The 17,579-nt window shown below is 35.8% G+C and overlaps 1 protein-coding gene across 29 annotated transcripts in view; it reads left to right on the forward strand.

Annotated features, from left to right (window-relative positions):
* ATP8B4 (ATPase phospholipid transporting 8B4 (putative)) overlaps nt 1-17,579 on the forward strand; it is a 295,865-nt gene that overhangs the window by 186,471 nt on the left and 91,815 nt on the right. For all 29 annotated transcript variants that reach the window (XM_060418006.1, XM_060418005.1, XM_060418019.1 and 26 more), the window contains 3 exons: nt 7,599-7,807; nt 12,043-12,086; nt 16,717-16,882. In XM_060418006.1, coding sequence (XP_060273989.1) covers nt 7,599-7,807; nt 12,043-12,086; nt 16,717-16,882 — 419 coding nt within the window. The remainder of the gene's footprint in view (nt 1-7,598; nt 7,808-12,042; nt 12,087-16,716; nt 16,883-17,579) is intronic.

A 17,579-nucleotide genomic window follows, 5' to 3' on the forward strand; every position in this document is an offset into this window, starting at 1 on the left:
GGCTTGTCTTTGATTCTGAGGACCTCTCATGCTTGTATCCAATTTTAAAGTCTGTAGTAAATCTTGCTCTTTGCCAAAGGAGCTATGGTCAGCTTTTATAGCTTTCCTTTTATGTGGAAATGAACAATAGTTGCTCAGAGTGACTTACCATCTGCACATGAGCAGTTTCATGTGTCCTCACAAAGGAAGTATATTCTGTATATACTCTTTCTTTGAAGTGTATTGGCATTTTTCATTTTATGATTTCTAATATTTTTTGAAGACCAAGATTCCCAGGTCCTTTTTCCTTCTAATGTGTTCCCTGCAGTGGCAGAAAGAAAACCTGTTTGGAATAGTCCAAGTTCACATTCTGACATTATCATTGCCACTAATATCTGTGTGACCTTGGAGAAAGTACTTGGCTTCTCTGTGCCCTCATTTGCCTAGGAAACACCTGCTGTAAAACGAGAGGATTAAAATAATTGACTCCTGAGTTACTTTCTGCTCCAGATAACATCACCTTACCTCTAGACAATTAATGTAAAATAGACATTTGTATTTTACATAAAGTGCTTTCACATACATTATCTCATTTACGTCTCCCCCTCCCAAAATCTTTTGAAGTCATTGCTGTTGAACTTCTTTCATAAATGAGATGATTTTCTCAGGATTGTAAAGCTGATTAGGGATAGAACCAAGATCCAAACCCAAGTCTTCTAACACTTGGCACAATGTCTATGTCTAAGTTGTACATGATTTATTAATCAGCCAAGACATCAAAAGACACTAGAATTTTTTACTTGTTGGTAAGCCATGGTATTGATGAAGATAATATGAGCTTTTTTCCTCACCAAATAGAAACAGTGATCTGAAGTCAGCTTGACAAAAAGTTGAGGCAAAAAGCATTCTAGGGGATTTCAGGTTGCTCACACCAAGATCTGGAAAAAGAGAAGTCCAAGTATTTCTGATTAGAGGGATGAAGGTTTTCTACTAAGGTTTCCAAAGGTTCAACGAATAAATTAGTGCTGTGTCACTGAAGGATAACAGTGCAGAATTTACCTTGAATGGTTAACAATTCCATGTGAGCATAATATGTTGATTTTGGCAGGGTATTTCTATGCTGTCAGTTTATCTATAGTGTTAAAATATAACCTGCTACAGTTTCTTAATACATCATCTTAAGAAATGTAATAGCTGTACTCCCAAGGAATTAGCTATTTTTTCCAAAGCAAAAGAAACTTGTTTCCATATTGCTTATTTTGCCACAGAATGGGGGAAATCATAAGCCCTGCTCTTTAAGCATCCAGGCAGAAAACACTAAGCAGTTTGATTATACTAACTCTGGAACATTTGTCTCCTTTTCTCTGCTATTATAAAGCAAAGGGGTGAATGTTCCATTGTGACTCTCCTAAATCCTCCTTTTCCAAACAAAATGGATACCTTCTTCTCTACAGACTATTTTAAGGTCTAAGAATTAAAATTAATTAAGAATACTTCCACCAACTTGAACCACAACACAGGATTAAATTCTGTTCTCCATTCATTTTGCTTAGATTTTTAGGGAGATGCTTTACCTTTAAATAAATGAAAATGTCTAGTGATTGAACAGTTACTTGCATTATGACAATGCATAATGCCATTTTTTATGGCACTCTCCAGGTCTGGTATGCATTGACTTTACCAGATGCCTGAATTCTAGTCTTGGTTCTGGGATTAATTGTGTGACCTTGGGTTATTCACAACCTCTGTAGGTCTTAATGTCCTTACTGGTAAAATTGGGGAATAAGGGTCAGGATTCACTCATTCAACACTAACTGACCACTTATGACAGGTCAGGCAATGTGGCTAGTTTATGATAAGTGCTAATGCTTTCTGAGTGAATGGAATAGGAAGAACAAAGCTGATTAGAACAGCTAGCAAGAAACTTACAAGGAAGTGGAGTGGGAGTGAAATTAAGATTAGATTATAACTGGGTAATGTATAAATAAATACATGCAGAGTATGACATTTGTTTTTATGATTCTACAGAGTTACAGTGTGCTTTTATAGTTTGTGTGAAAAAAAGTATTACCGTTTAAATAGAAAATGAACTGATACCATACCATTTCTGGAGAGGGAGATGTAGGTATGTCATGTACTTATAGAACTAGACGTATAGGATTTATTTGTTTTTTTTAATATAAATATTTATTTTAATTGGAGGCTAATTACTTTACAATATTGGATTGGTTTTGCCATACATCAGCATGAATCCGCCACGGGTGTACACATGTTCCCCATCCTGAACCCTACTCCCACCTCCCTCCCCATACCATCCCTCTGGGTCATCCCAGTGCACCAGCCCTGAGCATCCTGTATCTTGCATCAAACTTGGACTGGAAATTCATTTCACATATGATATTATACATGTTTCAATGCCATTCTCCAAAATCATCCCACCCTTACCCTCTCCCACAGAGTCCAATAGACTCTTCTATACATCTGTGTCTCTTTTGCTGTCTCGCATACAGGGTTATCTTTACCATATTTCTAAATTCCATATATATGCATTAGTATACTGTATTGGTGTTTTTCTTTCTGGCTTACTTCACTCTGTATAATAGGCTCCAGTTTCATCCACCTCATTAGAACTGATTCAAATGTATTCTTTTTAATGGCTGACTAATACTCCCTTGTGTATATGTAACACAGCTTTCTTATCCATTCATCTGCTGATGGACATCTAAGTTGCTTCCATGTCCTGGCTATTATAAACAGTGCCATGGTGAACATTGGGGTACACGTGTCTCTTTCAGTTCTGGTTTCCTCAGTGTGTACGCCCATCAGTGGGATTGCTGGGTTGTATGGCAGTTCTATTTCCAATTTTTTAAGGAATCTCCACACTGTTCTTCATAGTGGCTGTACTAGTTTGCATTCCCATCAACAGTGTAAGAGGGTTCCCCTTTCTCCACACCCTCTCCAGCATTTATTGCTTGTAGACTTTTGGATAGCCACCATTCTGACCGGTACGTCATTGTGGTTTTGATTTGCATTTCTCTGATAATGAGTGATGTTGAGCATCTTTTCATGCATTTGTTAACCATCTGTATGTCTCCTTTGGAGAAATATCTGTTTAGTTCTTTGGCCCATTTTTTGATTGGGTCATATATTTCTCTGGAATTGAGCTGCATGAGTTGCTTGTATATTCTTGAGATTAATTCTGCTTTGTCAGTTGCTTCGTTTGCTATTATTTTCTCCCATTCTGAAGGCTGTCTTTTCACTTTGCTTATAATTTCCTTTGTTGTGTAGAACCTTTTAATTTTAATTAGGTCCCATTGGTTTATTTTTGCTTTTATTTCCAATATTCTGGGAGGTGGGTCATAGAGGATCCTGCTGTGATTTATGGCAGAGAGTGTTTTGCCTATGTTCTCCTCTAGGAGTGGTATAGTTTCTGGTCTTACATTTAGATCTTTAATCCATTTTGAGTTTATTTTTGTGTGTGCTGTTAGAAAGTGTTTTAGTTTCATTCTTTTACAAGTGGTTGACCAGTTTTCCCAGTACCACTTGTTAAAGAGATTGTCTTTAATCCATTGTATATTCTTGCCTCCTTTGTCGAAGATAAGGTGTCCATAGGTGTGGATTTATCTCTGGGCTTTCTATTTTGTTCCATTGATCTATATTTCTGTCTTTGTGCCAGTACCATACTGTCTTGATGACTGTGGCTTTGTAGTAGAGCTTGAAGTCAGGCAGGTTGATTTCCTCCAGTTCCATTCTTCTTTCTCAAGATTGCTTCGGCTATTTGAGATTTTTTGTATTTCCATACAAATTGTGAAATTATTTGTTCTAGCTCTGTGAAAAATACCGTTGGTAGCTTGATAGGGATTGCATTGAATCTATAGATTGCTTTGGGTAGTATACTCATTTTCACTATATTGATTCTTCCAATCCATGAACATGGTATATTTCTCCATCTATTAGTGTCCTCTTTGATTTCTTTCACCAGTGTTTTATAGTTTTCTATATATACTGCTGCTGCTGCTAAGTCGCTTCAGTCGTGTCCAACTCTGTATGACCCATAGACGGCATCCCACCTGGCTCCCCCATCCCTGGGATTCTCCAGGCAAGATCACTGGAGTGGGTTGCCATTTCCTTCTCCAGTGCATGAAAGTGAAAAGCAAAAGTGAAGTCGCTCAGTCATGTCTGACTCTTGGTGACCCCATGGACTGCAGCCCACCAGGCTCCTCCATCCATGGGATTCTCCAGGCAAGAGTGCTGGAGTGGGGTGCCATTGCCTTCTCCATTAGGTAGATATATTCCTAAGTATTTTATTCTTTTCATTGCAATGGTGAATGGAATTTTTTCCTTAATTTCTCTTTCTATTTTCTCATTATTAGTGTATAGGAATACAAGGGATTTCTGTGTGTTGATTTTATATCCTGCAACTTTACTATATTCATTGATTAGCTCTAGTAATTTTCTGGTGGAGTCTTTAGGGTTTCCTATGTAGAGGATCATGTCATCTGCAAACAGTGAGAGTTTTACTTCTTTTCCAATTTGGATTCCTTTGATTTCTTTTTCTGCTCTGATTGCTGTGGCCCAAATTTCCAAAACTATGTTGAATAGTAATGGTGAAAGTGGGCACCCTTGTCTTGTTCCTGACTTTAGGGGAAATGCTTTTGATTTTTCACCATTGAGGATAATGTTTGCTGTGGGTTTGTCATATGTCACTTTTATTATGTTGAGGTATGTTCCTTCTATTCCTGCTTTCTGGAGAGTTTTTATTATAAATGGATGTTGAATTTTGTCAAAGGCTTTCTCTGCATCTATTGAGATAATCATATGGCTTTTATTTTTCAATTTGTTAATGTGGTGTATTACAATGATTGATTTGTGGATATTGAAGAATACTTGCATCCCTCGGATAAAGCCCACTTGGTCATGATGTATGATCTTTTTAATGTGTTGTTGGATTCTGGTTGCTGGAATTTTGTTAAGGATTTTTGCATCTATGTTCATCAGTGATATTGGCCTGTAGTTTTCTTTTTTTGTGGCATCTTTGTCAGGTTTTGCTATTAGGGTGATGGTGGCCTCATAGAATGAGTTTGGAAGTTTACCTTTGTCTGCAATTTTCTGGAAGAGTTTGAGTAGGATAGGTGTTAGCTCTTCTGTAAATTTTGGTAGAATTCAGCTGTGAAGCTGTCTGGACCTGGGCTTTTGTTTGCTGGAAGATTTCTGATTACAGTTTCAATTTCAGTGCTTATGATGGATCTGTTAAGATTTCCTATCTCTTCCTGGTTCAGTTTTGGAAAGTTGTACTTTTCTAAGAATTTGTCCATTTTTTCCACGTTGTCCATTTTATTGGCATATAATTGCTGATAGTAGTCTCTTATGATCCTTTGTATTTCTGTGTTGTCTGTTGTGATCTCTCCATTTTCATTTCTAATTTTATTGATTTGATTTTTCTCCTTTTGTTTCTTGATGAGTCTGGCTAATGGTTTGTCAATGATGTACAGGATTTAATGTGCAGAAAGAACTTGGGTGTCATCTTTTGTCTTTTAGGAGTTAAATGTTCAGAGTTAGCATAATCAGGCTGCTTTCAACTTAGTTTACAGATGAGAAAACCAAAGCTTCATTCCCATTAAGATCAGAAATAAGCTATGAGTCCTTGCTTTATCATTACTATTTTATACTATTCTGGATGTCCTTGTTAATGTCCAAGTCTTGCAACTAAAATATTAATGAAAAAAATGAGACACGAAACCAAAATAAACCTTTTAAAGAGGAAGAGCAGAGAAAATGTGATTATAAACCTCAAAAATCCATAGAATAACTCTGTAAAACTCAGTAAAATAATTCAGTGAAATGTTGATTTTTGTCACATAATCACTTTTTTTAATATTAAGGAACGCTTCTTTTATTAAAAACACATTAAACCAAAGCAATTAAAATTTATCTTATCTATAAAAAGATAAAATGTCTAGGAATAAATCTGTCAAGCTATGGCATGGACCTATGTGAAAAACAAAGCACAACAAAACAAAACTAAAACTCTTTACCAATAGAAGTACTTTTCCAAAGTTGAACTCCTCAGAAGATTTATCCTTGTTCAAGTTGTATTTATTATAAAATATTCATTCTTTTCCAATAATTGAGTTTATTATAACTTTAATAAAAGTCTCAAGTAACTTTTATGAAAAAGTTGATACAGTGATTCTAAAGTTTATTTGATGAACACATTGATTTTATCAAGAGGAATAAATTAGTGATTACAGATAAGAATTTTTTTTAAAAGAAGAGAATGAAGATTTTCTTACCTCATATGCCAAATTTTATAAAGCTACAATAAGGAAAACATGAGATAAATTAAATCACACATTAAGGAACAAAATTGAAATGGCTGAAATAGATTCTAGTGAGGAAGTAATTTGTATGTGACATGGAGTCATCTTAACACAATAGGGGAAAGGATTTATTATTCAACAAATGGTAATGAATACATTTGATAAAAATTGAAATTAGCTTCTCATATGCATGTCATACTTAGAAAATTCTAATTGCAAGAAGGAATTAAATGTGGAAAAATTAAAGAACTGGAAGAAAAGTATAGATATCTGTGTGTGTGTGTGTGTGTGTGTATATACAATCTTGCCATAGGCAAGGCTTATCTAAGCAAAAATTTCCCCAAAGAAGCTATAAACAGAAACTATAAACCACTGATAAATTTGATTGATTAAAAAGGGAAAAGTTCTTTGTGTCAAAAATAGTGGAAACAGAATTAAAAGATGAATGATAAACTGTGTAACATATTGATATAATGTATATAGATATATATTCCATATATACAAGTCGATAAGAAATACACTGATAACCTGAATAGGAAAGATGAACTAGGAAGGTAATGCAATTAGATAATTCCAGGAAGACATAACTGGCCAATAAAACTTGAAACAGATATTGGATTCATTGATAAGAAAAGAAATGCAATAAACAGTAATAAGATGCCATTTGACTTGGCACAGACTAAAAGATAATTTTCAATAATCTAATGGTAGAAACTTACATTGTTGTAATTTTTCTGGAAGTTGATCTGTCCTTATGTATGACAAAGACTGAAAAATATTATACTCTTGGCTTTAGAAATTCCACTCCTGGAAGTGAAAAGTCATAAATCACCACCAGATCACAAGACAATGCTCTTTTTCTGGTAAATGGGCAAAGTAATATGACAATACACCCTGTTTTTACTCAATATCTACTATGGTTTGCTTAGTGCTTCATGGAGGGACTCCTTTTTACCTCTTTTGGTAAAATGAAGCCACATCAAATAACTGGTAGGCTACACAAGAAATCTCCCCTGGGCCTGGGCCTGTTTAATGTAAATAGAGAAGGATGGAACTTTCCTGAAGGCTTTATGCCAAGTCAGGCCGTTGTTGCAAGGTGCTATAAGGAAATGACTGAACATTTTATGAAAAGACTATGCTGAGATGCCTCAGAAGGTCACTAGGACCTGGAAACAGAGCATTCACATTTTCTTCTAAACTCTGAAGACATTGGCAGACTTCTTGCTTTGCTAAAGCTTTGTATGTTCTGAGATTGATGGAGTATTTCTCTTTTTTTTTTTCTGTTTAAATGGATGAAAGTGTGGAAGTAATTCGTCTGGGACATAGTTATTTTATAAACTGGGATCGGAAGATGTATTACTCCAGGAAGGCAACACCTGCTGAAGCTCGAACGACCACACTCAACGAGGAACTAGGCCAGATTGAATATGTTTTCTCTGACAAGACGGGTACCCTCACTCAAAACATCATGACTTTTAAAAAATGTTCCATTAATGGGAGAATCTATGGTAAGAGAAACCTTTTCTTTTTGTTGTTATTGTTAACAGTCCTAAAAAAATTAAGAAACCCTATATTTTTTTTAAATAAAAAAAATCTCTGGCTTTCTTATTAATACGGAGACCACCAGCATCTACCAGAGTGGTCGGCACATAATAAACACTTGCTAAATATTATTGGGTGAATGTTGAATAATTCAGATAAAGCTTTGGATCTGTTACCATTCATGTAACCCCATGAGGGTTAGTTTAGATACTGTCCAAGGTTCCTTTTGTTGCTCAAACTGTGTGGTGCTTAATAGACTCATATTCCAGGGAGGAGGAGTTCTTCAGAGCCTGATTTATCTCAGTGAAAGCAGTATTTTATATTTGCTTCCTAACAGCCCTCAACTGATGTTAGTGTCTTTGTTTATAAGAATTTACAATTCATTCCTGAAAATTCACACTGCACAGGGTTACCTTTAGTGGTCAGACAAGCTGTTTCATCAATATTGAGTTCCTGTTTGTATGCTTTTGTTATGATACCTGGTCTGTTGGGGATTTTCAGCCTTTCTAGTTAGTTACATGTGACCCTGTCACCCCGACTTAGGCCAGTTAGCAGACAGTTCCTTCTGAGAGCATGGAAGCTCTCCAGAGGGCTGCTGTCCGGTTCCTCTGGATTCCCAGTATCACTTCACTGAACTCAAGTGTCCAGTTTCTCAGTACAAAAATCTCAGGAAGTAAAGAAAATCCAAGAAAGAGAGAGAAAACTTTCCTTTGTCTCCTGATGGAAAACTTCACAAATTGCCAAATATTTTAAAGTAAAATTTGATCCTGAGCAAAACTGAGAAATAAAAGTTGATTTTCATACTCTCCTGTCTGTAGACCTCCCTCTGCTATTCCACTCCCCATAACCCCTGGTTGCCATGGTTTCCTCACTTCTCTTCTGTCCACACTTGCCCCACCCTTCTCTGGTAGTAGACCAGATAATAGTCAACCTGGACTTCTACACGGCCTCAGTTACATTGTACATTTTTCTTACATCACTATTAATATTATGAAGATGCTAAACAAAATAGAACCTTTTCTTAAAATTTTTTCTTTTGATATTATTTTCAGATGCTTTTGATAAATACAACCCAGGAGCAGTTTAAATGAAAAAATTTTGTTGGAGTATTGCAGTCATTTTGAATTTTGTAGGCCTTTTGTATTCTTTTACCATGGCACTTATCGGTAATATAATAGAAACAATATCACTTCTAGGAAATTACCCTAAGGAAACTTTAAGACATGGGGACCAAGATTTATTTGAAGATATGTTTGTCACTGATGCTAAAGCTGAAACTCCAGTACTTTGGCCACCTGATGTGAAGAGTTCACTCATTGGAAAAGACTATGATGCTGGGAGGGATTAGGGGAAGGAGGAGAAGGGGACGACAGAGGATGAGATGGCTGGATGACATCACTGACTCGATGGACATGAGTTTGAGTGAACTCTGGGAGTTGGTGATGGACAGGGAGGCCTGATGTGCTGCGATTCATGGGGTCACAAAGAGTCAGACACAACTGAGCGACTGAACTGAACTGATATTTGTCACAGGGGCTGTTATTAGAAAAGTCCCTGGATTTTCACAATATATATATCCCAAGATCTTTGCAAATCTCCAAATTTACAAATCCTGTGATATTCAGTTCAGTTCAGTTGCTCAGTCGTGTCCGACTCTTTGCAACCCCATGAATCAGCACGCCAGAACTCCCTGTCCACCTGTCCATCACCAACTCCTAGAGTTTACTCAAACTCATGTGCATCGAGTCAGTGATGCCATCCAGCCATCTCATCCTCTGTCGTTGTCTTCTCCTCCTGCCCCCAATCCTCCTAGCATCAGGATCTTTTCCAATGAGTCAACTCTTTGCATGAGGTAGCCAAAGTATTGGAGTTTCAGCCTCATCATCAGTCCTTCCAATGAACACCCAGGACTGGTCTCCTTTAGGATGGACTGGTTGGATCTCCTTGCAGGCCAAGGGACTCTCAAGAGTCTTTTCCAACACCACAGTTCAAAAGCATCAATTCTTTGGCGCTCAGCTTTCTTCACAGTCCAACTCTCACATCCACACATGACCACTGGAAAAACCATAGCCTTGACTAGATGGACCTTTGTTGGCAAAGTAATATCTCTGCTTTTGAATATGCTGTCTAGGTTGGTCATAACTTTCCCTCCAAGGAGTAAGTGTCTTTTTATTTCATGGCTGCTATCACCATCTGCAGAAATTTTGGAGCCCCCGAAAATAAAGTCTGACACTATTTCCACTGTTCCCCCATCTATTTCCCATGAAGTGTTGGGACCAGATGCCATGATCTTTGATAGCTTGTAATTTCCCTCATAAAAGGCAGGAAAGTAACGGAAAGATTTAACAAGCCCTTTAGTCCTTTCATTTATAAAGCCATTCCAATTTATAATAATTTATTATGTCAGTAAAATATATTCTTATTAAAGAACTCATAGATTGTTCCAGAATCATTTTCCCCCCATACAGTTGGCCTTGTTTATGCCATAGATCCAGGCCTTGGGAAATTTTTGTAATCTATTCTTATTTGCCTAAAGGTCTGTTTTCTTTCTCAGATCTATCATTTTCTTAGACTTCAGTTTTTCTTTGCGTCGTCACCAATCTTATGAAGAGGCTTTCTCTGAGAACACCATTTTACACAAAGACAGTTTGTTTGCTTTTATCATTTATCAGAGTTATAGCATAGGGGGTAATGGCTAGAATATTACTGTGGTGAGTTTGGTATCTAAATTCCAGGTGCTGGGTGAGGTTCATTCACTAACCCAGGGATTCCTCTCATATAGCAGCCTCACTGTATTCTAGATTTATACCTGAGCCCCAGAAAAACCACCAGTAACTCTTTATCAGTGCTTTTTGGGGTCATACTCTTGTATGGTGAGGGGCTTCTCTAGTGGCAAAGAACCTGCAGGAGATGTAAGAGACACCATTTCGATCCCTGGGTTGGGAAAATCCCTTTCAGGAGGGCACGGCAACCCACTCCTGTGTTCTTGTCTGGAGAGTCCCCTGGGCAAAGAAACCTGTCAGGCAGTAGTCCAAAGGGTTGCACATAACTGAAGTGACTTAGCACGCATGTTTGTATTGAATAGTGAAACGAGAGAGATTTGAATTAAAAACCTACTATGGAGTTCCCTGGTGGCTCAGAGGATAAAGAATCTGCCTGCAATGCGGGAGACTTGGGTTCAGTCCCTGGGTTGGGAAGATCCCCTGAAGAAGGGAATGACAACCCACTCCAGTATTCTTGCCTGGAGAATTCCATGAACAGAGCAGCCTGTTGGGCTACCGTCCACAGCGTCACAAATAGTCGTACATGACTGAATGACTAACACTGCTACTATACTATGCTGACTTTTTAGTTTTAGTTTAATCATGTGGGAGATCAGGGCTCGATCCCTGGGATGAGGTGCCCCTGGAGAAGAGAATGGCTTCCCACGCCAGTATTCTGGCCTGGAGAATTCCATGGGCTATATCATCCATGGGGTCGCACAGAGTTGGACACAACTGAGTGATTTTCACATGTCACTTTATGTTCTGTTTTTCAGTCTGTCATCCATGAAACAGGAATGAAAAACTTTTTAAAAGATTTTTCATTCCTGTTTTAAAAATCCCTGTATTTTCCAATGTATTTGTAATAAGCCCATATTGGCTTTATATTAAGAATAGTTACTTTTAAATGTTTGGCAGATGGGTGGCTATGTTCTCTGACTACAGAAGGCTCTGACATTGTTTAATGTTTACATGCTAATTTGACCTTGCCATTATGGATATTAAAGATGTATCTGGCCAGACCAATACAGACAAAGATGTACTCACCACGCTTCAGCACTGATGAGAGTTGGTCTGTCTTGCATACCATTTTGGATTCCCCAACAGTGTGTATAAAGTGAAAAACAAAAATTTGCCTTGTGCCAACATCACAGATATTGTAACAACAGAATGATAAAATTTACAGAAAAACAGAATTATGGCTTATTTTGTATTAATGTGTACTGATTTTAGTTCTGTTTTGGGCAAATGAATATCTTTCTGTGTTAATTGCCATATCTACTGTTACTGTTTGAAAACACTCTTCAAAATGTCTAGGTTTGAACTCATAATGTCATCTAGTAGTGGTGCTTTAATAAACAAGTATATTTCTTCAAACTAAATGTATAAATATAGTTTCAATTTCATCTATTTTTAATTCTCAATTTTGGTTTTGGCAGGTGAAGTGTGTGATGACTGGGGTCAGAAGACTGACATGACTAAGGTGTGGAGGTGATTAAGTTCATTCTTACTTTTAATTTCAAATTGTACATGCTTTTAAAAAAGGATGAGTTCCTAGAAGCCTAATTTCCACTATGACCAGAGTAGATACTAAATATGTAACTTTAAAAAAAAAGATTTGTATGGTCCAAACTTCCTTCTTATCCAGGTTTCCCAATCACAGAGTTCACTGTCTATGTTTCCCCTCTGTTAGAGATATTTATTATATATAATCAAATATATTTCTCAATTTTTTACATAGGTAGTAGTGAACTATACTTATTGTGCTTAACTTTCTTCCTTAGCAATGATCAAGATCCTTCTATAAAAGTGGGGAAAAAAGGGCTCCCTAATTCTTTTTATTGTGAATAATATTTTATTATGTTGATGTTCCTTAACTTATGTAAGGAGGTAGGAATGGGCATTTAGAATATTTGCAACATTTTGCTTGTAAAGGAAATGCAACAGAAGTAACCATGTATACGTGTTATATCACATGGATCCTATACTTTCTAACAAGTTCCATTTCTAGAAATGGGATTGCTAAGTCAAAATGTATGTGCATTTGTAATTTGATCAATATTTCCAAATTGTCCTCTTTAGAATTTGCACTAATTTACCCTGTCACAAGCAATGTACAAGAATGCCTGCTTTCTCCTACCCTCACCAACACAATGTTTTATCAGTTTTTTTATTTTGTAAAATTAATTTTTATTGGAATATTGTTGATTTACATTGTTGTATTAGTTTCTGCTATACAGCAGAGTGAATCAGTTGTATGTATACATTTATCCGCCAATTTACCCTGTCACAAGCAATGTACAATAGTGTCTGCTTTCTCCTACCTTTACTAGCACAATCAAAGTTTTTGATTTTTGACAAGACTTTTTAAAAAGTCACTTTGCTGTACAGGAGAAATTAAGTACAACATTGTAAATAAACTGTACTTCAATAAAATAAAAAGAAATTTGTTCTCTCCCTTTTTTGTATAAGAATTTGTGGCTATAAATTTCCCTCTGAACACTGCTTTAGTTTTATTACATGGATTTTGGCCTGTAATATCTAAATTTTTGTTATAACAGTTTGAATAGCCACACTGAACCATGAGAAGAACTAAACATTTCAAAGAGGTTGGGACTTGCTCCTTCCTTATAATATTTTTAATAAGAGAATAGATTTGTATTTCTACTTTGGGGGATTTATTCGGGTTTTCTTTGTGGCTTAATATGATCAATTGTTGTCAGTGTTCCAGGGTCCTTAAAATGAAAGTTTATGTATTCTCTGTTTTTAAGGTATAAAATTAGCTGTATTGTCATCTAATTCTACCTTATTAATTATATTATTTAGGTCTTCTATTTCATTATTTTTTATCTGTGTTATTTGTTTGGATTAAACAGGTTAATAAAAGCATTCTGATAATTTCTCTCTCTCTTTCTCTAGCTCTCCTATATAGCCTGAAGTCTTCATTTTATAAGTATTGATGCTATTGTGAGGTGCATTGATGTTCATAGTAGTTATATTTTTATCATGAATGTGTTCTTTGAGTCATTTAATTCTCCTTGTCATGGATGCAATATTATTTGATATTAAGATCATGTCTCCTGGTTAACTTTTGATTTGCATTTGCCCACCTTTTTTTTCAATATTACTGAATAACTTTGTTTTAGATATGTCTCTTAAGAATGCACAGCATAGGACTGGCTTTTACTTTACATGCAATTTTTTAGTGAGTGAGTTAGGGCCTTTACATTGGATCTGTTAAATATTTTAGATTATACTTTATAATTTTTAATAATTCTCTAGAGATTCTACAGCCTATGTGTTTGCTTCTCTTATGGTATTTAGGAAAGTATTTTATTGTTTCTCCACTGATAGTTTCAAGAGTTTGTATAATACTCTTAATTCTTTTTTTGTAAGGAGTATCTATCAATTTCCTAATATGAAAAATGATGAAATTATTATGTCTATCCTTCTTTCCCTCATATTTTCCTACTATTTTTATTAATGATGCTTCTTAATCTTAAGTGTACATAGATTTCTCTTAATTGATTTGAGTTTTTAAATGGTATCTTCTGACCTTCAAATACTAAAATGAGGACATCAGGACCTTCTAATTTTTAAGCAGTCTTTCTATGTAGTCAATATATATAGCATATACATTTTGTTTTATAATCCTAATCTGTTTCTTTTATATTTAGTTCTTCAGTTACTAAGATTCAGTACTTAGCACTAACTACTTTTCCCTTTCCCACTGTTTTTCCGGTTATCTTTTATTTGGCTGAAGTGTATCCTCCAGTTTCAAGAGGCATTCATGAGAAATAGCAGTTCAGAATTATCTGTTGAATGACATTACTAAATTGAATGACATTACTAAATCATTGAATGACATTACTAAATCATTGAATGACATTAATAAATTCATTGATTAGCTCTAGTAGTTTTCTGGTAGCATCTTTAGGACTTTGTATGTACAGTATCATGTCATCTATAAACAGTGACAGTTTTACTTCTTTTCCAATTTTTTACTTCTTTTCCAATTGTATTCCTTCTATTTATTTTTCTAGTCTGACAGGCTATAATCTTTACAAGTCATGGTTTCTTCCCTGGGTGTCAGGGGGAGGGGGTTTAGGGAAGTCTAAGGCCAGTGTGTATTTTACTTTGTACTAGTGAGTTGATCAATTTTTTCTCCTATTGGGTAGCTGTTTTAAAATTTTATTACATGAACAAAACAATCTTTGATTAAAGTAAGTCTCTATGATTCTGAAATAAACACAGCTAATGGACTACCTTGTATACTGGTATGTATTCTCATGTACTTGGATATATTAAGTGTTATATTTAAAATATTATTTTGCAGTCTCCAAGACAGAGTGTATTTGAAAAGTATTTTCTTATCAGTTGTTCTGGCAAAGACCTTATCACAGGTCTAGTCCTTTGAGTAATAAACTTTTAAAAATTAGTAGTACATTTTATGCTTTTCATGAGTCAGTGAATTAACAGAGATCTTATTTAATATTAAAATTATCTTCTATTTTGTTCTATCTTTAATCCTTTTTCTTTCATTTTTGTGATCAACAAATTTTGAAGTGGACAGTAAACATATTAACAATGAGCACTGAGTGTGTACTGCAGATCTCTAGAACTTTTTCACCTTGTACATCTGCAATTGTAATTTCTCATTGAACTGCAATGCCCCACTTCCCCATTCCTCTAGTCCTTGGAAACTGCTGTTTTACACTCAGTTTTTGTGAAGTTTTCTATGTTAGATATCTACTAACATAATTAGATATCTGCATGAATTCCTTAAAAGAAATAAATCACTCATAAATAGAATTATGCAATATTTATTCTTTTGTGAGTAATTTATTTCTTTTAATGTAATGTCCTCAAGGTTCATTCATGTTGCAGCATAAAGACAAGGTTCTTTTTTTATGGCTGAATAATATTCTTTGTGTGTGTGTGTATAGATATATAAAACCACATATTCTTTATTCATCAGTTGATGGATGTTTCTTTTGTTTCTGAAGTGAAGTGAAAGTGTTAGTCACTTAGTCATGTCTGACTCTTTGTGGTCCCCGTAGACTGTACCCTGCCAGGCTCCTCTGTCCATGGAATTCTCCAGGCCAGAATACTGGAGTGCGTAGCCATTCCCTTCTCCAGGGGATCTTTCCAACCCAGGGATCAAACCCAAGTCTCCTGCATTGCAGGCAGATTCTTTATCATCTGAACCACTAGGGAAGCCCTATGTTGTTTCTGCTGCTACTGCTACTAAGTCGCTTCAGTCATGTCTGACTCTGTGGGACCCCATAGATGGCAGCCCACCAGGCTCCTCTGTCCCTGGGATTCTCCAGGCAAGAACACTGGAGTGGGCTGCCATTTCCTTCTCCATTGCATGAAAGTGAAAAATGAAAGTGAATTCGCTGAGTCATGTCCGACTCTTAGCGACCCCATGGACCGCAGCCTACCAGGCTCCTCCATCCATGGGATTTTCCAGGCAAGAGTACTGGAGTTGGGTGCCATTGCTTTCTCCAATGTTGTTTCTACCTTTTGGCTATTGTGAATTATGCCACAGTGAATGTGTGAGTACAAATATCTCAAGATCTTGATTTTAATTTTGTCATAATATTTTGCAGTTTCTTTAGTGAGATCAGAGAATTACTCTGTAATCAAACACATTAATATTTTTATATCTTGAAATATTAATTCATGCTAAGTAGACTTTAAAAAGTCTGTAATTATGCATATACTATTCCAGGTCAGATGTTGCTGCCAAAAAGAGTTCAAGTCAGGTCAAGTTTTTCCATCAAGTAGGTTTTGAAAGCAACTTTCAGTTTTTAGGGCTGCTTTGTATTTTGGAGTTGAAGTAAACATTTGAGAATTTGTACAGCCATTGGATTTTTTTTCTTCCCCATATGCTTTTGGAAGGTTTATTGCTCTGGTAATGAAGGCTTACATGGATCTGAAGTGGGAAGATGATATTTAACAGTAATGAGGAAACAGAAAGCCATTTTGGTGCCAGGCTTTGGAGGCTGAAAAGTCATACAGACTCTAAAAATATTTAGAGAAAGTGTTTTTGAATTTTAAAAGACTTTTGTTGGAATGAAGTCTACAGTTTTGTTGTTGTTCTCCTACAGAAAAAAGAGACCATGGGTTTCTCAGTCAGCCCTCAAGCAGACAGAACATTTCAATTTTTTGACCACCATTTGATGGAATCCATTGAACTGGGTGATCCCAAAGTGCATGAATTCCTTAGGTTACTTGCACTCTGCCACACTGTAATGTCAGAGGAAAATAGTGCAGGTAAGTGCAGTGTGTCTGAATCTTGTTTTTTAGATAGGTATATTTTCATTGAAATGTTCGGAATGTTCCTTTACCTATTACTAGCTTTTCTTTGTATTTATTTGTATACTGAATGTTTTCTAAAAATATGGAGAGACTTAAAAGAAAAAATTAGGAACAGTAAAAAGATGAGGGCCTAGATAAGCCAGTTAAAAGGGATAATTTTTTTTTTAATGACTGAACACGGTATTTGCATACAACAATGCTTAAACTGATCTTTGTAATACTAATGCCAATGATGCTATTTTTATCTGAGGATATCACAGTGCCTTTAAGTAAGTTTTTTTAATCTCTACCTTCAGGTTCATTTCATTTTTTAAGTTCTCTTTTAATAGCTATCTGATTTTAGTATTATGATATCTTCTTAGATCTCTTTGAGGATATTAATTATTCTTAATTTGAAATCTTTTGTTTCCTCTGCTGTGTTTCATTTTATGAAATGTTGTTTTTAGAGTTCTGTGTCTAACTTTCATGTTGTTCTCAAACGTTTTATTGTTTGTTATTGCCTATTCTTATTTGTGTTTGAGCATCCCAGTTTGCCTCTTGGTGAATGTAGGTTTTGATAGCAGCCTGTCTCCCAAGATTGTTGGGGAGAGTCACAAAACATTGCTTGTCTTCTGGGCATGGAGTTTCCCACTTCCTGGAGTTCATATGATGC

This window comes from Ovis aries, chromosome 7, assembly GCF_016772045.2.
Source record: "Ovis aries strain OAR_USU_Benz2616 breed Rambouillet chromosome 7, ARS-UI_Ramb_v3.0, whole genome shotgun sequence".
NCBI lineage: Eukaryota > Metazoa > Chordata > Mammalia > Artiodactyla > Bovidae > Ovis > Ovis aries.